Source organism: Thamnophis sirtalis, unplaced genomic scaffold, assembly GCF_051295495.1.
Source record: "Thamnophis sirtalis isolate CommonGarterSnake01/CBP01778 unplaced genomic scaffold, rThaSir2_p1.2 scaffold_3, whole genome shotgun sequence".
Classification (NCBI taxonomy): Eukaryota; Metazoa; Chordata; class Lepidosauria; order Squamata; family Natricidae; genus Thamnophis; species Thamnophis sirtalis.
In genome coordinates this window covers 22,936,549-22,959,375 of record NW_028261383.1, presented here as the reverse complement: position 1 = coordinate 22,959,375, position 22,827 = coordinate 22,936,549, and the positions used below count along the sequence as shown (strand labels likewise).

At 42.9% G+C, this 22,827-nt stretch overlaps 3 protein-coding genes across 4 annotated transcripts in view; all 3 read right to left on the bottom strand.

Annotated features, from left to right (window-relative positions):
• LOC106542831 (uncharacterized) overlaps positions 1–22,827 on the bottom strand; it is a 184,853-nt gene that overhangs the window by 140,181 nt on the left and 21,845 nt on the right.
• LOC148047577 (uncharacterized) overlaps positions 69–22,827 on the bottom strand; it is a 44,582-nt gene continuing 21,823 nt past the window's right edge. For both annotated transcript variants that reach the window (XM_087708404.1, XM_087708405.1), the window contains exon 2: positions 69–3,803. In XM_087708404.1, the coding sequence (XP_087564530.1) occupies positions 1,446–2,720 (1,275 nt within the window). In that variant the 5' untranslated portion in view covers positions 2,721–3,803 and the 3' untranslated portion in view covers positions 69–1,445. The remainder of the gene's footprint in view (positions 3,804–22,827) is intronic.
• LOC148047580 (uncharacterized) lies at positions 12,565–16,426 on the bottom strand. Its single transcript, XM_087708407.1, has 2 exons — positions 13,612–16,426; positions 12,565–13,550 (listed from the first exon to the last, which is right to left on the bottom strand). The coding sequence occupies exons 1-2, from the start codon at positions 15,217–15,219 to the stop codon at positions 13,188–13,190; spliced, it is 1,971 nt and encodes a 656-aa protein (XP_087564533.1). The 5' UTR covers positions 15,220–16,426; the 3' UTR covers positions 12,565–13,187.

Below are 22,827 nucleotides of genomic sequence, written 5' to 3'. Positions count from 1 at the left end.
CATAGAGATACAAAATGTAGAAGAGACAGATTACAAGTTAACAATTGTAGTGCGTTGTTATTAAACTTATTAAAGTTTATTAAACTGCTTTAATGTTCATAGGAACACTGACAAAATCCATTTTTCCCTTGTAAAAAGCACGGATAATTCTAACATGCTGCATTTTTAAAAATGAAACATTTTGAATGGTACATTTCCCCCCCTGTTAAGGTAGCAAAACAGAGAGGTTTGTCCTTCTTCTGCGTGACAGTGTGGCAAAATTGCTGCCGCTTCCACAAGTCTAACGTATGGCCCAGGGATCAATGCAGGACCCATTGAAAATGGTGGCGGCTTCCAAGACACAGTCATGAGGCCCAAAGATGCGTCACCTCCCATCCTTCCCCGACATGAGAATCAGAGATCTTCAAAAGAAAAGGAGGAGGAGGGTGTGAGGTCTGGTGGGATGGGAGTCAGGCCGAAAGTCAGGCCGAAAAACAGTCCTATGACCAAACCAGACGTCAACATTCCTGAACTTCCAGGTTTCCCGTAGGGCTGTTTTTTGCCCTCCCAAGGCTCCTAGAAAGCCTCTGGAGCCTGGGGAGAGCAAAAAAAGTGCACCAAAAGCAGGGGGGAGTGCTGGTCTTGTATGCACGCGTGTTCTGGTCGTACACATAGCGTTATGGGTGTGGGCACGCTCGCGCATGACAACCCTGTGATCTCCCCGCTTTTGTCATGCGATCCAAAATTTTTTAGCCATCTTCCATTCCCTCACACACACCCCCCCAACATGAGGTTCAGAGATCTTCAAAAGGTAAGAAGGAGGAGGGTGGGGTGGGAAGGGGAACCTGGGGAGGGAGTGAAGGGCCAAAGAGACTCAAAGGTTAGGACAAAGAGCACAGGCGGCCTTGGAGCATGGGGGAGGGCTAGAGATGCCTAAGGCAGGCAGTCCTAGCCCTGCGCTAGGCCTCCAAGGAGTTTTTCCCGGCACGGATTAGACAGTATTCTGCTTAGCGACTCACATATTTAATTAATGGCTGCATCAGGGAGAGCAGGGGATTCGGGTAGTTAAGGAAAGTAATTTCACTTAACAGCCATTGCAACCTGCAACCTTAATTCAAGGCCCATCATAGTTATATCTTGCGGACTACTTTTATGAGGGTTGTGGAATTCTGGGGCTGAAAATCGGGTGAAACCAAGGTAGAAGATGAAAACTCCACATGTGGGAATTCCATAATCGACAGACAAAAGCTCCACCTAAAATCCCTTATTGAGGAATTCCTCTACTTCTGGAAAGAGAAATATCCAGAAGCTTCTTTAGCCATTTTCCATTTTTCTTTTCACTCCACTTACAAATTTAATCCTGAGAAAAGTTTGAGCAAAATGAATCAGGCCAAAATTCAAACAATCAATTTCTCACCTACACTTTCAATGGGAGATCACAAATGAAATTCAAGTGTTATAATATCTCATCTACCTTTCCTCATATGGATTACCTTGTGTGCAATAAGGGATGATTTATGCTTGAAGTAATGTCCACATGTCGGACATTGAAAGGGTTTCTCTCCTGTGTGAGTCCTCTGGTGTGTCACTAGGTTGGAATTCTGACTGAAACTTTTCCTACAGATTGGGCATTCAAAGGGTTTCTCTCCTGTGTGAGTCCTCTGGTGTATCACTAGGCTGGAATTATCAGTAAAACCTTTCCCACAGATAGGACATTCAAAGGGTTTCTCTCTTGTGTGAGTTCTCTGGTGTGTCATCAGTTTGGAATTATTAATAAAGCTTTTCCCACAGTAAGGACACTCAAAGGGTTTCTCTACTGTGTGAGACCTCTGGTGTCTCACCAGGTTGGAACTCAGACTAAAACCTTTCCCACAGTAAGGACATTCAAAGGGTTTCTCTCCTGTGTGAGTCCTCTGGTGTGTCACCAGGCTGGAATTATCAGTAAAACTTTTCCCACAGATAGGACATTCAAACGGTTTCTCTCCTGTGTGAGTCCTCTGGTGTATCACCAGGCTGAAACTCAGACTAAAGCCTTTCCCACAATCAGAACATTCAAAGGGTTTCTCTCCTGTGTGAGTCCTCTGGTGTGTCACCAGGCTGGAATTATCAGTAAAACCTTTCCCACAGATAGGACATTCAAAGGGTTTCTCTCCTGTGTGAGTCCTCTGGTGTATCAACAGACTGTAACACCAACTAAAACATTTCCCACAATCAGGACATTCAAAGGGTTTCTCTCCTGTGTGAGTCCTCTGGTGTCTCACCAGGTTGGAACTCAGACTAAAACCTTTCCCACAATAAGTACATTCAAAGGGTTTCTCTCCTGTGTGAGTCCTCTGGTGTGTCACCAGGCTGGAATTATCAGTAAAACCTTTCCCACAGATAGGACATTCAAAGGGTTTCTCTCCTGTGTGAGTCCTCTGGTGTCTCACCAGGTTGGAACTCAGACTAAAGCCTTTCCCACAGTCAGGACATTCAAAGGGTTTCTCTCCTGTGTGAGTCCTCTGGTGTATCACCAGGTGGGAATTCCAACTGAAACTTTTCCCACAGTCAGGACATTCAAATGGTTTCTCTCTTGGGTGAGTCTTCTGGTGTTTCACCAGGCTGGAATTATCACTAAAGCTTTTCCCACAATCAGGACATTCAAAGGGTTTCTCTCCTGTGTGCGTGGTCTTGTGTCTCAGGAGGTGGGAATTTCTACTGAAACTTTTCCCACAATCTCCACACTTATAATGTTTCTCCATGGAGTGAATCCTCTGCTGTCTGCCACAGTCAAGACATTGAATGGGTTTTTCTCCTTTCTGATTCCTCTGGTGTATCACCAAGTTGGAATCATAATTGAAAGTTTTCCAACGATCAGGTCTTGTGTCTCAGGAGGTGGGAATTTCTAATGATGTTTTCCCCATAATCTAGATATTCATACAGTTTTTCTCTGGAGTCAATCTACTGATGCATCACCAGACTGAAATTGTAACTAATTTTTCCCCACAATCAGGACATTCGAAGTGTTTCGCTTTTGTGGAAGTCCTTGGGTGCTTCACCAGGGTAGAATTCTCACTGAAGCTTTTCCCACAGAAAGGATGTTCAAATGGTTTTATTCTTGTGTGTGCGTCCTTCAGTGTCTCAAGACCTGGGAATTTCTAATGAAGCTTTCACACAATCTGCACAGTCATATGTTATCTCCCTCCTGTGAGTTATCTCATGTAGCACCATGTTGCCATGCTCACTAAAGCTTTTATCACATTGGGAGCACTTTTGTGGCTTCCCTCTTGTGTGTGGGTGATTCTATGAACCACAAGGGAACTGTTGTGACCATAGTTTTTCCCACATTCAGGTTATTTGTATGGCTTTTCTACTTTCTGGCTCCCCTGGTGAATAATCAGCTGTGATTTGCAATCTGTGCTTTTCCCACAATAGGCAAATCTATTTTTGCACAACTGATATTCTTCAGGAGGTCAAAAAGATGGACAATGCCTTGTTTAGGGTGCTTTCATTCAAGCCGTCTTCTTCCTCACAGGGAGAACATGTCTGTTCTACATGACTTTACTATTGATCTTTTCCAACAGACTTCCAGATATTTATTCCCTCATTTGCTGAATTATAAACTATGTCCCTTCCCATCTCATGTCATGTATCGTTGAGTTCCGTATAATCTGCTCATTTTTTCTTGATTTTCTCTCTCAAACAGCTGCTGGAGGAGGAGGAGATTTGCATGGTTTTCGGCAGGGAATGGAAAATATTTTGATTTCTGGCTTGATTTTCTTCCGTTTTCAACATTGATTGTTATTTATAGTTGTCCAGAGAGCTCTTATTGGCATCCTGTTCATCTGTAAGATGCAAAGAAAAGTGTACCTTTAATTTTTTGTAAAATGGTTAGAGATGAGGTGGGGAAAAAAAGTACTGTGTTTTCCCGAAAATACGACAGAGCCTTATAATTTTTTTGACCCACAAAATATGGCTTTGGACTTATTAGAGGGGGAGAGCTTATTGTTTTGGGGTTGCCGGGCGGCTGCTCCCTTGGAAGCGGATTCCCGAAGAGCCGAGCACAGCCTCAGAGGTGAAGCAGCCATGAGGTGACCATGCTCACAAGCAGCCACTCAGCAAACCCCCTCTCCAGCCAGGCAGAGCACCATTCACTGACCTAGGGAATATCCCTAAGGCGCCAAGCCATGTGGCGCTCTGCCTGCCCCCCAGCTGCTGCGGTTTGGCACATTTGGGGTACCCCCTAGGTCAGTGCATGGAGCTCTGCCCGGCTGGAGAGGGGGTTTGCCACGTGGCTGCTCATGAGCATGGTCACCTCATGGCTGCTTTGCCCCTGAGGCTGTGCCCAGCTCTTCGGGAGCCCGCTCGCAAGGGAGAAGCCACCCGGCAACTCCCCCATCCAGGAAATTAGATTTTCAACAGTATTACCGCTGCTCGGAGGCTGGGAGGGTTTGTTGGAGTTTGTGTATTGAAAATGGAGCACTTTTTTTTCTCCACTGACTGTTTTGACTTGGCACGACAAGGTTTCACTGCTTGGCTACAGAGAGTGATAAGAAGGGAAGCACACAGATGTCCCTTTGATGTATATTTTTAATCAGAGAAAAGTGAAAACAAACGTTCTTTGTGAATCTATGCTTTAATTTTATCAATCTTCCAAGCTAGAGCAGCTGTGTTTGTTAGAATGGAACAATTTCAAATAATAATAATAATAGAAATCTCAAGTTTGCAAAAGATACTTTCAGAAATATAGAAATTATCAAATACATATAAAAGAATAGAGAAAAAACTGGAAGATTTAGAGCATATAACAACAAAATATGATGAAGAAATTGAAGAAACCAAAGGCAAAACGGGGTGGTTAAAACTCAAAAAATCGAAGTGGAAAATGAATATAAAGTGATTAAACCTGCTGATATTTATAGCGATTGGTTTGTCTCTGAAAATGGAAAGAATGGAATACTGAAAGAGGAATTAAATGGAGAGGAAATTTATTCCAGAGGGCAAGATACAGAAGAAGAAAAAAACCAAAGAATCTATGAATTTAAAGTGAGAAGTTCTATTAGCAAAAACATTGATAACACTGCTGACAATCTAAGATAAGCTGAATAAGGAAACAGAAGGAGGGCATCAAGATTATATGAGAGATCTTATAAGCAAGGAGTTGCTAAGAGGAGTCTATACAAAGTTGACCAAGAAGATGATTAGAGGACTGGCACCACAAATGAAATGACCAATAGAGCATTAGTATTTCCTATATTAGTATTAACATGCTCTCATACTAACGAGTTCTACTCCCCCTCCCAATCAGAAAAGAAATCTGTTCCAAATGCAAAACACAAGCACAGGAGAGGAGATTCAGTTTCGGTTTTACTTTCACAGCAGGAAGCAGCTATACTACAAAACAGCTGAGCTAACCAAAAGGGAGGCTCCTTCCTGTCTCCTTGCTCACACAGCAAATACTGTTTCACTTTCAAAGTAGCCCTCTGAGGAGTTCTACTCCCCCTCCCCACCCCAAAAGAGGAGTTTCACTTTCACAGCAGCAAGCAGCTTTACTACAGAACAGTTGAGCTAAGTCACATCCAGGCTCCTTCCTGTCTCCTTCTTGCTCACACAGCAAATAATGTTTGAATTTCCAAACAAACCTCAAATCTATCAAACACTGACAGGACACTAGCCAGATGAATACTAATGGATGCTGGTAGGCAGAGCCAGATTTTTTCCCCCATTAGTTTACTCCTCAGTTCAGACAAATTTCTTCCTTCTAGTATAACACCAGTTAAAGGGAAAAGAAGCAGAAATGCAGAAAAATATTTACAGATGTGATTAGGAAAACATAAGTAAGGAAAGCTGCGCACAAGTATCCTCAAACTCATCCCCAAGTCAGTAGAAAAGCTGTAAAAAAGTTTACATCTAATAACCCCTATGTTAATCCGTCACAAATGAGATCAATGCCTTTGTCTAATAAGTATTTCTCCGGTTTTAAAGATGAACCTGTTTGATTACTCCAGGGAAAAAAATGTTTATCTCGGACTGCGGTTACCCTGTGCATGGTGCCATGCTCTATGTCAGGTTGTTGTTCAGTGAAGCAGAAATAAACAATAAACTACAGAATTCTCAGTGTGTATTGTTTTATCTTCCACGCTCCGGCACGATCCGACAAACACCCAGGGATAAAATATAGTGAGATGAAGTCAAGGCTGAAGCCCAGTGCTCCCCTCCACCTTTGAAACCTTCCACCCACCACCCATCGATGCTCACAACAGTCCCAGCAAAGCCACAAGCCATGTTGATTTTCTGCCATGCTCAGGCAGCCGTGCTGTGTTTCGGAATGGCCGATTGAGAGTCCCGGCATATGCTACAGTGGCGATGTACCTCTCTCCCCTTCAGCCATACCCTGAACCCTTACACAGCCTTCTCACCCACCAGCATCCAATGGCAAAGAACTTTCTGTCTGCTGTCTAGAAGTACAAAGGATGCTTCCAAATGACGTATTTTGGAGTCAGAGAGGTGAAGGAGGGAAACTTTATGCCAACATTCAAAGTGCAGGGGCAGGTTTACCACAGGACAGGGAGTATCATGGCGGGTCTCAGTAGCAGCTTTCATTTCCCCAGATATACTTTGTTGGCGATAACAAGGAGAGAGACATCCGTTGTGGAATCTACTCCGGCGTTAATCCACAACTGGTTAGCCAACTGCAGAAGTTGCTTAAGAACTTAAGGGTGCTGTTGATCCTGTTCCAAAGGGCCACAAGGACTTCCAAGTGGTGATTAATGCCGATGGGAAGCCTTCTGGAGAGCACTGAGGTTGGTTCAATGCCCCCATGACTTCAGAAGTGGTTGTTCTCATTGTTGGCAAGGAGATTGAGAAGAGATATATCATTCTCCACAGCAGAGAAAACAGGTTGTTAGGAATCAGTGAGATGCACTGTCCCTATGAAGCTCTCCGGTACCCTCTGATGTTCTGCCATGGAGAAGATGGCTACTACATCAATATACCTCAGTGTGAACCAAACACCAAAGTTCCTCTCAAGAAGACCATGTCTGCTGCTGTCTTTTACAGCTACAGGATAATGGAGCGTGATGGTGAAGAATGCTACCTATTGCTGTTCCAGTTCCGTAACGAAGCACGGGTATCCAACCGACTAGTATGATCATATAAGCCCAGTCCAACACAATATCACTAAAAAGGGGAAACAAGATATCCAAGAATAAACCAGCATGGTTGCATAAAGACCTCTCTGCTAAACATGAATGAAAAAAAGGATCAGTAAAAAATAGCCAAAACAGAACTGTAAAAGGCAAACTAGGAATACAAATTAAAACAAGCAGGAAAATGGTAAGAGAACACCTGTCAATTCTAGATGACTTCTAATCATCGGGTCCAGATTGATTACATTCTAGAGTTCCCAAGGAGCCAGCAGACGTGATCTAAGAACCATTGAACCATATCTTTCAATGATCTTCATACACCAAGGAACTACAGGTGGATTGGAAAAGACCTGACTTAGTTCCCATCTTCAGAGAAGGGAAGAAAAATAGATCCATAAAACTATAGGCCAATTAGGCTGACATCACTACCTGGGAAGATCCTGGAAAAGATAATGAAACAAAAGATCTGCAAACACCTAGAAGCCACCAAATATATAACCAGAAGTCATCATGGGTTTGTCAAAAACAGATCATTCCAAACAAATGTTATTTCATTCTTACACAGAGTGACTAAATTAGCGGACCAATCAAATACATACTATCATTGGATTTCAGTAAGGCAGTTGACAAAGTAAACCATAACCTACTTCTTGGTATATTAGAAAAATTGGGTTAGGTGCAGCCATCCACAAAGGTAGATTCATAACTGGTTCTCAAAGTGTATTCCTTAATGGGACTAAATCTATATTGAGAGAAGTAAGCAGTGGGTACCCCAAGGTTCTGCTTTAGTACTCTTTAATATCTTTGTAAATACCTTCCATGAGGGAGTGGACTGGGAACGCATCAAATTAGCAAATGACACCAAGCAGGCAGGAATAGTCAACACCTCAGAACATAGGCTCAAGATAGAGAATCTCAATAGATTTGAACACTGGGCCCTATCTAACAAAATGAAATTCAATGCAGGGGGAAAAGGGTTTTACATTTATTCAAGAAAAACCAAATGTACTGGTACAGAATAGGTACCACTTGGCTCAAGTAATAACTACAAGAGAAACCTTGAAGTCCTAGTGGACAATCATTTAGATATGGGCCAGCTGTGTATTGCAGTGGCAAAAAAGCCAATACAGTACTAGGCTGCATTAACAGAGAATCAAGATCATGTGAAGTACTAGTACCACTTTATAAAGAGTAAGACCACACTTAGATAATTGCACACAGCTTGGTCACCATATCGTAAAAAAGATGTTGAGACTCTGGAAAGAATGCAGAAAAAGAGCAACAAAGAGGATTAGGGGCCTGGAGCTAAAATATAAAGAAAGGTTGCAGTAATTGGGTATGTCTAGTCAAGTGAAAGTTAGGACTAAGGGAGACATGATAGCCATCTTCCAATACTTGAGGAGCCACAAAAGAGGGAGGGGTGTCAACCTATTCTCCAAAGCCCCTGAAGGCAGGACAAGGAACTGGATGGAAACTAATCAAGGAGAGAAGCAACTTCGAACTAAGGAGAAACTTCCTGACACTAAGAACAGTGAACCAGTGGAAGGTTTTCCCTTCAGAGGTTGTGGGGGCTCCATCACTGGTGGCTTTTAATCAGAGACAGGACAGCCATTTGTCTGAAATGATGTTGGGTCTCCTGCTTGATCAGGGCGTCGGAATAGAAGCCCTGCAAGGTCCCTCCCAGCTCTGTCACAAACCCTCCAGTGATGGGAGCCCCCACAACCTCTGGAGGGAAGCCATTCCCAAAGAATCCACCTTCACTTGGAAGAGACTTTTCCAATCTTCCCACCAGAAGGAAAATTGCAGCCACCAGTTTCACAGCGTGCAGCCCCAGTGGGCTTAAATTCGGGGAGGGAAGGAACCTGCAGCAGCAGCAGCTGAGATGCTTCAGCCCAGTTGCTTCTCTGCTTCCGGGACTCCCCTCCCACCCGCCCTCAACTCACCTTCCAGCAGCTGCTTCGACCATGGGAAGAGCACAAAAGACGCTCTGCACACCACTATCCTCACATGAGTGATCCGGAAGAGGAAGTTCAGCTGTTCCCAAAGGTGCTTTTTTCAAAAGGCAACTGGACTTTCTTCTACTCTTCCCGTCGCTTTCCAACCTTTCTAGCAACACAGTACTCGATGGTTTTAACTCTTTAAAGCACAACCACAAGTATCCGCTTTCTAGGCACAGGTGTTGTCTGTTTGACCATCATCTCCAGATAGGAGGCATTAAAAAAAAATCCTTCTCCAGTTTCTACCTGAGGCGTTTGCAACGTGTTTCCACTGATTAAATGCTATCAAGTCGTTTTTAACTTCTAGCAACCGACTTTGCAGCTGAGCCTAGTGAAATAGTGAAATGTGATTTTACTTAACCTTGTGAAGTTTAGCTATGTGCCGAGCCTTAAAATTCATGAATGTTTTACAGAATTACACTGTTGAAAGAAATGTCCTTTTGGGTTCGGCTCCAAGTGGGGAAAAAGACACTGGAAACATGGAGGCTGCTTGGAAAGATGGTTTAATGGTGGCTTGCACTGAATTTCTCCCACAGAGAAATATATGCAGCAGGGCCTAAAAATGGAGCCTAAGAAAGAGGACCTGATTGCCTATATATGGTAGAAGAAATTTTCCCCTTCCCCAATTTCTATTTATCTTTCTATTGTACAGAGTGTTGTTTTTTATATATTCTGCTATTTCCCTCATGTTAGTTTTAATGTGTCTTAGAGAAATGCAGTTTCATCCTTCTGCATCCTGAATGTCTTCCAGATTTTGAGGCCAGAATTTCCTAGCCAGCATCTCCTTTTCACAAAATATCTGTGAGTCATAAGCAGAGTTTCTGAGTGGTCCCAGTAAGTTGCTGAAGCTTCTAAAAATACGTAGTAAAAATATTATTATTTGTATACTTGGAACCAAAACCATTGCTCTTTCTTGCCTTTTGGGGCTTTGGTTCTATGCATCAGACATCCCCAAGAGAAAAAAAAGAAGTCACATGGATCTGGCCTGGCTAAGCCTCCCTTGCTGGCCCAGACCCATTGAGTCTGTGGGTGGAGTTTTCCCACACCTTGGCCATTTGGAACAAAGGTTTAAAGGGGTTTTGAATGTTGAGTTCAAAGGCTGCTTGGAAACGTGAGTACCTCTAAATTTTACCTTTAAAAGCCCAGGAGGTGAAAGAGTGTGTCCGTCTGTCTGTGTGTCTGAATGCGCTTGAAAAAAAATTCCCTTCTCTGGATCTTTCTCCCTCTGTGCATTTACTAACCCCAGAAAGACCAACAGAATCTTCCCAGGCCATTTGCCTGAAAAACTGCGGGCTGACCACAGGTTAGAAGGTACATTCACCTGTTGGGGGTGGTGTATTCCACGGTTGCAAGGGACCCAAGTAAAAGGAAAGAGTGGAGCCTTGGAGTCTTGTCACGGACAGTGGGAAGAGCAGACCAGAAAATGGGAAGCTCAAAGTCTAGGATCCCACTGAAATCTCCTCAAGGGAGTCTGATGGAGACCTGGGTTTGGGACAAATTACCTGTCCAGACAGGAATGAAGAATACACATATGGGCCAAGGTATGTGAGAAATGGACTCTGCTCGGGGATGAAGCAAGAAAAACCAATTTGGCTAAATAAAGATACTTAAAAGGAAAACATATAAATAGGAACGTTGGGAATTTGGTTTTTTTTGTTGATTGCTTCTCTCCCTCTGTTTTCCATGCAACCACATGATACATTTGTTAGGATCTGTGCCTTTCCTAATTTAACTGAGATTTATTGTGGGAATGACCAGTGTCATGTGTGTGAGCCTGAGAGTTTTGTTTTTCCGCTCATTTTGGAAAAGGGAAAGTACACTGGTGGAGGCTGCAGAGGACTCTCATGATGATTATGGCAGTGGCCCCAAAAAGGAGAGTTTTCAACCCATGAAGGTGTAGCAGCCAGGGCAGAAATTCTGTTAAATAGAAAAGAAATGTATAGTGTGCGATTTTCTGTGCCAATTGTTTTTAGATATCTGATGTCACTTTCTAGGAACCTTCAGTCAGGTTTGAAGCAAGCACATTTCCCAAAATTGTTTGCATATGATTGTACCTTAGTAGATAATCAAAGACTGCCCATTTCCTTTCATTGTTTCCTGAACCTACCTTAGTTTATTGCATCCAGGATTTGTGAGGCCAAATTTAGATTAACCGGTGTACAAGCCAGGCTATGAACATTTTTGAAGTTGCGCACAATGAGCCCCGGGACTCCTACTAATGCAGTGGATAACCAGTGCAACATATTCTGCTTTAACGGGCAACTGGGCACCATCATTTGTGAGCTTTGGAAATCTCTTTTCTGCTACCTCTTCAGTGAGGAAATTGACTGAGGGGGCATGGAATTGGGAGGGAGGTATGCCTATTTGGGCCTTAGGGCCACAGAACAAAAACCAACCAGGGGAAGCTTTATGTCAGGAGTCCTCAAGCTACAGCTTGCCAGCTGGATATGGCCCGCTAACATGATGTATCCATCCTGCGCAATGGTAGGATTAAGCCCTGCCCCGCGACTTACAGTCACTCTTTGTGTGCCTGGCTTTTTCCGCCAGCCTCATCATCCCTCCTCCAGCCGTTGGCCTTATATATACCTTGCAGAATCTAGCAGCTCAGCTGTGTACTTCTGTTCATAGCTGCTTGCAAAAGTAAGAAGGAAGGGCACGGGTTGGAGGGTGGGTGGGGGAGGGCGGGGTGGAAGACGGGTGATACTGTCGTTGAGTGTATGGACTTGTGCAGGTAGTAGGGGAGCATTCAGGAGACTGTGGCATCGGAGCCCTTCTGGGGTGTTTCCCAAATCTGGCCTGGCCTACGTGGGGAGCGTATGGGGATGACACAACACTTCTGGGCCAGTTTGGGCAGGGACTGGTTCATAAAATGGCTGCACAATGTTATACATATATACCTACCCTTGTTTCCCACTTTTGGACCCCAAAATAAGCATCAAGACTTAGTTTCGGTGGATTACTTTAAGTCTCCGGAGGATGAAAAACCGGCCCTACAGGAAAACCGGAAGTTCAGGAACAGACTTCTGGTTTGCTCATAGTGCCGTTTTTTGCCCTCCAGAGCCTTCAGGAAGCTTCCCTGAAGGATCAGGAGGGCAAAAAATAACCCTACAACCAAACTGTACATCACAGTTCCTGAATTTCCCGGGTTCCCCTAAGGGCCATTTACGTCCTCTGAGGCTTCAGGGAACTTCCTGAAGCCTCCGGAGGGCCTCCAGGGAGGATGGGAGGCTGTTTTCGCCTTCCCCAACCTCCTAGAAAGCCTCTGGAGCCTGGGAGGGCAAAAAAGGACATCAAAAGTGGAGGGGAAAGTGCTGGTCGTGCACACATGCGCACTGGTGTGCGCATAGCATTATGGATGTGGGCATGCCTGCGGACGACCCCCCTGCGCTCCCCTGCTTTTGGCACATGATCCAAAAACCGTTAGCCATCACTGATACATGTTCCTTCCACCCTGGGGAAGGGTGTGAAGGACCAAGGGGACTCAAGGATTAGGAAACAATGGAAAAGGATGTCTTGGAGGGTGGGGGAGGCCAAGAGATGCCTACATCCATCAGTCCTGCGCTAGGCCTCCGAGGAATTTTCTCTAGCTCTGAGTAGAAAGTGTTCTGCTTAGCGACTAGCACATTTGATTAATGGCTGCATCAGGGGGACGGGGGGGATTTGAGTAGTTAAGGAAAATAATTTCACTTAAAAGCCATTGGAACCTGCAACCTTAATTCAAGGCCCATCATAGTTACGTCTTAAGGACTACTTTTATGCGGGCTGTGGAATTCTGGGGCTGAAAATCGGGTGAAACCAAGGTAGAAGACGAAAACTCCACATGTGGGAATTCCATAATCAACAGACAAAATCTCCACCCAAAATTCCTTATTGAGGAATTCCTCCATTTCTGGAAAAGGAAATATCCAGAAGCTTTCCTGATAACCAGAAATTATTAGTTAGCCAATTTCCATTTTTCTTTTCACTCCACAATTTAATCCTGAGAAATTGTTGAGAAAAATAAATCAGGTCAAAATTCAAACAACCAATTACTCAACTACATTTTCAAGGGAGATCACAAATGAAATTCAAGCATTCTCTAAACTCATCTACCTTTCCTCAAAGGGATTACCTTGTGAGCAATAAGGGATGATTTAGGCTTGACGTAATGAGTACACACTGGACAATTCAAAGATTTCTCCACAGTGTCAGTCCACTGGTTTGTCATTAGGTAGGAATTCTGACTGAAACCTCTCCTACAATCAGGACATTCAAAGGGTTTCTCTCCTGAATGAGTCCTTTGATGTGTCACCAGTTTGATATTATTCCTAAGGCTTTTCGCAGAAACAGGACATTGAAAGGGTTTCTTTCCTGTGTGAGTCATCTGGTGTCTCACCAGACTGGAATTCCGACTGAAACTTTTCCCACAAATAGGACATTCAAACGGTTTCTCTCCTGTATGTGTCCTCTAATGCATCACCAGGTTGCAACTCAGTATAAAACTTATCCCACAACTAGGACTTTGAAACTGTTTCTTTGTTTATGTGTGTTTTCTGGTGTTTCACCAGGCTGGAATTCTGACTAAAGCTTTTCCCACAGTCAGGACATTCAAAGAGTTTCTCTCCTGTGTGAGTCCTCTGATGTCTCACCAGACTTGAATTCTGACTAAAGCTTTTCCCACAGATAGGACATTCAAAGGGTTTCTCTCCTGTGTGAGTCCTCTGGTGTACCACCAGGTACGAATTCTGACTGAAACTTTTCCCACAATCAGAACATTCAACGAGTTTCTCTCCTGTGTGTGTCCTCTGGTGTACCATCAGGTAGGAATTCTGACTGAAACTTTTCCCACAATCAGAACATTCAAAGGGTTTCTCTCCTGTGTGAGTCCTCTGGTGTCTCACCAGTCTGTAATAATCACTGAAACCTTTCCCACAATCAGAACATTCAAAGGGTTTCGCTCCTGTGTGAGTCCTCCGGTGTGCCACCAGGGAGGAATTCCGACTGAAACTTTTCCCACAATCAGAACATTCAAAGGGTTTTGCTCCTGTGTGACTCCTCTGGTGTATCACCAGGCAGGAATTCTGACTGAAACTTTTCCCACAATCAGAACATTCAAAGGGTTTCTCTCCTGTGTGAGTCCTCTGGTGTATTCCCAGGAGGTAATTCTGACTGAAACGTTTCCCACAATCAGGACATTCAAAGGGTTTCTCTCCTGTATGTGTCCTCTGGTGTATCACCAGTTTGGAATTCCGAGTAAAACTTTTACTACAAATAGGACATTCAAACGGTTTCTCTCCTGTGTGAGTCCTCTGATGTAACACCAGGTGGGAATTCCGACTGAAACATTTCCCACAATCAGGACATTCAAAGGGTTTCTCTCCTGTGTGAGTCGTCTGGTGTGTCACCAGATGGGAATTAGTACTAAAACATTTCCCACAGATAGGACATTCAAAGGGTTTCTCTCCTGTGTGAGTCCTTTGGTGTGTCACCAGGCTGGAATTATCACTAAAACTTTTCCCACAAATAGGACATTCAAAAGGTTTCTCTCCTGTGTGAGTCCTCTGGTGTCTCACAAGATAGGAATTATTACTATAGCTTTTCCCACAGATAGGACATTCAAAGGGTTTCTCTCCTGTGTGAGTCCTCTGGTGTGTCACCAAGCTGGAATTATCACTAAAGCTTTTCCCACAATCAGAACATTCAAAGGGTTTCGCTCCTGTGTGAGTTCTCTGGTGTCTCACAAGATAGGAATTATTACTATAGCTTTTCCCACAGATAGGACATTCAAAGGGTTTCTCTCCTGTGTGAGTCGTCTGGTGTGACACCAGGTGGGAATTTCGACGGAAAGTTTTCCCACAATCAGGACATTCAAAGGGTTTCTCTCCTGTGTGTGTCCTCTGGTGTGTCACCAGATGGGAATTATGATTAAAACCTTTCCCACAGATAGGACATTCAAAGGGTTTCTCTCCGGTGTGAGTCCTCTGGTGTCGCACCAGACTGGAATAATCACTGAAGTTTCTCCCACATAGAGGACATTCAAAGGGTTTCTCTCCTGTGTGAGTCCTCTGGTGTCTCAGGAGGTAGGAATTTCTAATGAAGCCTTTCCCACAATCTACACACTTATAAGGTTTCTCCATGGAGTGAATCCTCTGATGTATTTCCAGTCGGGAATTATGACTGCAACTTCTGTCACAGTCAGGTCATTGAATGGGTTTTTCTCATTTATGATTCCTCTGGTTTATCACCAAGATGGAATTATAAATGAAAGTTTTCCAACAATCAGGACATTGAAAACATTTATCTCCTATTTGAGTCTTCTGGTGTATCACCAGGCTGGAAATGTGACTTTCCCATAATCAGGACATTCAAGGGGTTTTTCTTCTGTGTCAGTTCTCTGGTGTCTCTTGAGATGGAATTTTCTACTGAAGGGTTTTTCAAAATCTAGACACTCATACAATTTCTCCCTGGAGTCAATCTACTGATGAATCACCAGACTGAAATTGTGAGTAAATTCCACAATCAGGACATTCAAAGAGTTTCACTTTTGTGAGAGTCCTTGGGTGCTTCACCAGGGTAGAATTCTCATGAAAACTTTTCCCACAGGAAAGATGTTTAAATGGTTTTATTCCTGAGTGTGCATCCTTTAGTGTCTCAAGACCTGGGAATTTCTAATGAAATTTTCACACAATCTGCACAGTAACATGTTTTCTCCCTCCTGGGAGTTATCTCATGCAGCACCATGTTGCCATGCTCACTAATGCTTTTATAACATTGGGAGCACTTTTGTGACTTCCCTCTTTTTTAGACGTGCTTCCATGAATCACAAGGGAGCTGTTGTGACCATAGCTTTTGCCACAACCAGGTAATTAGTATGGATTTTCTCCTTTCTGACTCCTCTAACGCATAATCAGTTGTTACTTGCAATCTGTGCTTTTCCCACAATAGGCAAATCTATGGGGCTTTTGCACAGCTGATATTCTTGAGGTCAAAAAGATGGACAATGCCTTGTTTAGTGCTGCTTTTATTCAAGCCGTCTTCTTTCTCACAGGGGGAGCCCTGCATTACTGTCTGTTCTATGTGGCTTCACTATTGATCTTTTCCTCCAAACAGACTTCTAGATATTTCCCTCTTTTGCTGAATTATAAATAATCTCCCTTCCCTTCTCGTATAATATATCAACTTCTGTATAATCTGCTTATTCTTTCTTGATTTTCTCTCTCAAATAGCTGCTAGAGGAGGAGCAAATTTGTACTGTTTTCTGTTGGAAATGGAAAATATTTTGATTTCTAGCTTGATTTTCTTCCCTTTTCAACATTGTTATTTACAGTTGTCCAGTGTGTTCTTATTGGCATCCTGTTCATCTGTAAGATGCAAAAAAAAAAGTGTAACTTCAATTTTTTGTAAAATGGTTAGAGATGAGTTGAAAAAAAGAAAGAAAAGTATACACCACTTTTGCTCATGGAAGTCCTAACTGCAAATAAGGGCTGAAAATACTGTCTACACCCCGTCTGGTGACGTCCATGTTCAAACAGTCCTCACATAACCTACCGCAATTGGAACTGATATTTGCGTCACTAAGAAGCTCAATCATTAAGCATCATGTCACATGACAGTGCCAACTTACACCTGTTCCTCTGTAAGTGTTAAGGTAATTACTGTGAGTTATTAAAGGCAATTTCATATGACTGTGAGTTGCAATTTCCTGCCAATATATCCACTGATTTTGCTTCTCAGAAGCTAGCTGGGAAGGTCACAGATGGGGATCACGAATGCGGGATGCTGCCACCATCATAAATATGCAACTATTGGCAGAACCCAAATTGGTGCAATCCTTTTCCTGCTCCTTCAAAACCAGCCACTGCTGACATGTGATCACGGAACAAGTCCTAGGATTACCAAAAATTTGTGGACTAGGTGCAGGCCTGCTTCTACTGTGCCATAGTAACTTTGAAGGCTCATGGAAGAAGTGGTAAGTGAGGACTACTAGTGCAAGCAAAGATGGATTAAGCACAATTGAACCTGGTTAATACATGGATGGGATAAGAAATACGAAACTTATTGGCAAAACATAGAAATAAAAAAAACTTGTAAATTTTATTCATCTGTCATTTTCAATACAGATGTGGATTACAAATTATATAAGAGGGCAACATCAAGATTTAATGGGAGACTTTCATTACCATGATATCAACTGGGAGACAAATTCTACAGCAAGTAGAAGATCGAACTGTTAGTGAAACCAGCCAAACACAGTAACGGTTTGTAAATGCAGTTTTTATTCTTCCTTTGGCACGAACTGACCAACAAAGTACTAAGGCAGTGAATAAGTTGTCAGAGCTACCACCCAGTGCTTCCCACCATCTTTTATAGCCACATTGGCAATTAAGATAAGCCGCACCCCACTCGTGTGCACACCCATTACCTTGTGGCCCAGAGCGAAACCACCCGGCAATTAATCATGGATTGTTAGCAGGAGTTTATTCAGCTTGTGAAGGTGGGATGGTGAGTCTTGGCAGCTAGCCAAATCTTCTCCCCAGAATGGCAGCTCCAGGCCTCTGAGCTGGCCAGAGCTGACATCTAACCAACTTAACTGACAACTTTGTCAACTAAAAGGTAGAGGGGAAAACTAGAGGAAAAACTATACTCGACTAATTCTTACTAATAGAGAAACGATAGAAGGAGTTGAAGTTGTTGGAACCTTGGGAAAATGACCATGTCTTACTGGAATTCAATATAATGCAGACACAAGCAATAGAATATAATCCAACAAGTGTCTTAAACTTTGGAAGAGTTGATTTTAAGAAATTCATAGCCTAAGCAAAATTTCATGGATAAAAATCCTAAAGGAGAAAGCAATGCAAGGAGTATGGGAAATACTGGAAAATCTATATATATAAAATCAAAATACCACTCATGCATTATCACAAAATCTCCAGTACTGTAAAGCCTACAAACCTCAAATTTTCCACGTATGTTCCTCTTGGCTTCTAGGTGGTCACTAAGAAAGGATTTTTTGAAATGACCATCAGAGCATTAGTATTTCCTATATTATTATTAACATGCTATCATGCTCACTAGTTCTACTCCCCCTCCTAATCAGAAAAGAAATCTGTTCCAAATGCAAAACACAAGCACAGGAGAGGAGATTCAGTTTCGGTTTTACTTTCCCAGCAGGAAGCAGCTGTACTACAGAACAGTTGAGCTAACCAGTAGCCAGGCTCCTTCCAGTCTCCTTGCTCACACAGCAAATACTGTTTCACTTTCAAAGTAGCCCTCTGATGCTAACTAGTTCTACTCCCCCTCCTAATCAGAAAATAAATCTGTTCAAATGCAAAACACAAGCAGAGGAGATGAGATTCAGTTTCAATTTTACTTTCACAGAAGGAAGCAGCTGTACTACAGAACAGTTGAGCTACCCAACAGCCAGGCTCCTTCCTCTCTCCATGCTCACACAGCAAATATTGTTTCACTTTCAAACTAATCCTCTGATACTAAGGAGTTCTACTCTCCCTCCCCACCTGAAAAGAAATCAATTCCAAGCTCTGATTCTAAAGTTCTACTCCTCCTCCCCATCTCAAAAAAGGAGTTTCACTTTCACAGCAGCAAGCAGATCTACTACAGAACAGTTGAGCTAAGCCACATCCAGACTCCTTCCTTTCTCCTTCTTGCTCACACAGCAAATATTGTTTGAGTTTCAAAACACACCTCAAATCTCGCACACACTGACAGGATGCAGATTCCCCTCCCCCCTTATTTTACTCCTCAATTCAGACAAATTTCTTCCTTCTAGTGTAACACCAGTTAAAGGGAAAAGAGGCAAAAATGCAGAAAAAGATTTACAGATGCTTCCACAAGTAGGTATTTAGGTATTTATTAATACTTATAAGTAACGGAAGTTGAACACAAGTATCATCAAACTCATCCCCAAGTCAGAAGAAATGTATACGTCTAATAGCCCCTATTAATCAGTCACAAATGAGATCAATGCCTTGGACTAATAAGTATTTCTCTGCTTTTAAATATGAACCTCAGATAGATTACTCCAGGGACAAGGTTGTTGATCTCAGACACAGGTTACCCTGTGCCTGGTGCCATGCTCTATGTCAGGTTCCTGTTCGGTGAAGCAGAAATAAACAATAAACTACACAATTCTCAGTGTGTATTGATTTATCTTCCACTCTTCGGCACAATCTGACACCCAGTGATAAGATATAGTGAGATGAAGCCAAGGCTGAAGCCCAGCGCTCCCCTCCATCGTTTAAACCTTCCCGTAACACCACCCACGCATGCTCACAACGGTCCCAGCCTAACCACAAGCCATGTCGGTTTGCCGCCATGCGCAGGCAGTTGTGCTGTGCTTTGGAATGGCAGGATGAGAGTCCCGGGATGTGCTACAATGGTGGTGCACCTCCCTCCCCTTCAGCTATACCGTGAACCCTTACACAGCCTTCTCACCCACCAGCATCCAATGGCAAAGCACTTTCTCTCTCCTGTCTGGAGGTACAACAGATTCTTCCAAATGACATCTTTTGGTGCCAAGAGAGGTGAAAGATGGAAATTTTATGCCAACATTCAACGTGCAGGGGAAGGTCTACCACAGGTTAGGGAGTATCATGATGGGGCCTCAGCAGCAGCAGCCTTCATTTCCCCAGATATACTTTGTTGGTGATGATAGCAATAGCAATAGCAGTAGACTTATATACCGCTTCATAGGCCTTTCAGGCCTCTCTAAGCGGTTTACAGAGAGTCAGCATATTGCCCCCAACAATCTGGGTCCTCATTTTACCCACCTCGGAAGGATGGAAGGCTGAGTCAACCCTGAGCCGGTGAGATTTGAACCGCTGACCTGCTGATCTAGCAGTAGCCTGCAGTGCTGCATTTAACCACTGCGCCACCTTGGCTCTGATGTCATGATGACAATGAGAGAGACATCCGTTGTGGAATCTACTCAGGCGTTAATCCACAACTGGTTAGCCAACTACAGAAGTTGCTGCGAGAACACAAGAAGTATATTCTGGAAATTAAGGGTGCTGTTGATTCTGTTCCTAAAGGCCACAAGGACTTCCAAGTGGTGATTAATGCCAATAGGAAGCCTTCTGGAGAGCACAGAGGTTGTTTCAATGCCCCCATGATTACAGAAGTGACTGTTCTCATTGAGGGCCAGGATTTTGAGAAAAGAGCTATTGTTCTCCACAGCAGAGAAAACAGTGAGATGCACCGTGTAAATGAAGCTCTCCAGTACCCTCTTGATATTCTGTCATGGAGAAGATGGCTCCATGATGATATCTTTCAAAGATCTTCACACACCAAGGAACTACAGGAGGATTGGAAAATACCTGCTGTAGTTCCCATCTTCAAAAAAGGGGAGAAAAATTGATCCATAAGACTACAGGCCAATTAGCCTGACTTCACTACCTGGGAAGATCCTGCAAAAGATTTGCAAACACCTAGAAGCAAGCAAATATATAACCAGAAGTCAACATGGGTTTGTCACAACAGATAATTCCGAACAAAGGTTATTTCATTCTTACACAAAGTGACTAAATTAGCAGATCAATTAAATACATTGTATAATTGGATTTCAGTAAGGTAGTTGATAAAATAGACCATAACCTATTTCTTGGTAAATAAGAAAAATGTGGGTTAGGTGCATCCATCCACACAGGTAGATTCACAACTGGTTGACAAACCACACTCAAAGTGTATTCCTTAATGGGACTATATCTATACGGAGGGAAGTAAGCAGTGGGTATCCCAATGTTCTGTTTTAGTATCTTCATTACAAAAATATTAAATATCTTCATAAATGCCTTAGCTGAGGGAATTGAATGGGAATGGAAAAAGAAGGTTTTACACTTATGGAAGAAAAACCAAATGTACTAGTACAGAATAGGTAGAATCTGGCTCAAGCAGTAACCATGAGAGTACTGTTAAAGTCCTAGTGGACAATCATTTAGATATGGGCCAGCTGTGTATTGCAGTGGCAAAAAAAAGCCAATACAATACCATGTTTTCCCCAAAATAAACAGGGTCTTGGTCCTTATTATCAGGGGAGGGCTTATTGTTTTGGGGTTGTCGGGTGGCTGCTGTCTTGCAAGCGAGTTCCCAAAGAGCCAGGCACAGCCTCAGGGGCGAACGGCTGTGTTGTGCAGTCGCAGCAGCACAGCACAGTAGCCATGAAGCGATCACACCCACGAGCAGCCACCCGGCAAACCCCCTTTCCAGCCGGGCACAGCGCCATTCACTGACCTAGGGGTATCGCCAAGCAGCGGGAGCACCTGTTCGCCACTGCCGGAAGACTCAGCTTCCAAACTTAGTCTTCTTGCAGTGGCTGTTCTAGGCATATGCTCTATAGTTGTACGCTCTGGGAGTACGCTCTGCCTGCAGCTGACCCACAACCATAGAGCTTATGCCGAGAGCAGCCATTGCAGGAAGACTCAATTTGGAAGCCACCAAAAAAGCCATGCTGGGATGGCGGCGGGGGGTGGCGGGAGCGGAGGTGCTCTGGCTTTGCAGGGAGAGCTGGGCCAGGACATCGTGAAGCTGGGAGGTATGCGAGTGGGAGCGGAACAGTCACTCGCACAACCGCCATCTCCAGCCGTGGCCTTATTATAAGGACATATCTAATTTTTGGGGAAACACTGTACTAAGCGCCATTAAAAGAGAGTCAGGATCATGTGAAGTATTAGTACCACTTTATAAAGAGTAAGACTACACTTAGAAAATTGCAGACAGTTTGGTCACCATATCATAAAAAAGATGTTGAGATTCTAGAAAGAATGCAGAAAAAGAGCAACAAAGAGGATTATGGGCAAAACAAAATGAACAAAATAGTGGGGAAATATATATAATAAGGGAAAAATGTTATAAGATGCAAGGCTTACCAAACTGGGGATTGTACTATCAAGCAGGGGGTCTAGCTTGAATGAAAGAATGGATTTTACTGAGAAATACAAAATTATTGACATTGGAGGGGCATAATTTGCAACTGGGTTGGCATGCTTTTTTTGTGGTATGATAAAAGTATTGCACATGGCTATTTTCAAAGACATTATGTAAGGAATGGACTATTAACAATATGGGAAAGAGTGAAACGGAAACATTATTCAGAAATACCAATGTGGCTTTCAACAATGGAAGCATTGACACATCCAAATATCAGTAGTATAAAAAATATTATTACATAGAAAGATATCTTAATAGAAAGGGGGGAACCAAAAAAAAACCAAGAATTAGAAAAACAAGGGATTGAATATAGGTTGATTTTCACAATTGCAAATACAATCAAGATATGAAAAAGATAAAGGGGAGTATGGTTTTAAATTAGGATCAGAGTTGTATAAGATACTTATGGGAACGGGAGAAAGAATAATCAAGGAATTATATAGCTACCTATTAAGAACTATGCTAGAAGAAGAAGTGGTAAAAGATACAATGTTAACTTGGGCAAACAACAACTATGGGAATTATAAATTAACCATGTCAACAGCTTTAAAAGAAAACTTATACCAAATGTTTTACAGATGGCACATATCACCGGGAAAACTAGCTAAGATGTTTAAAGATAAGTCAGCGAAATGTTGGAAATGTCAACAAGCAATAGGTTCATACTACCACATGTGGTGGACATGTGCAGAAGCAAGGAAATATTGGTTTAAAATAAGACTTTGGTTAAAGAAAATGTTACAACAAGAAATAGAATTTAGACCAGAGATATTTTTACTAGGTATTAGCCCAGAGAAATT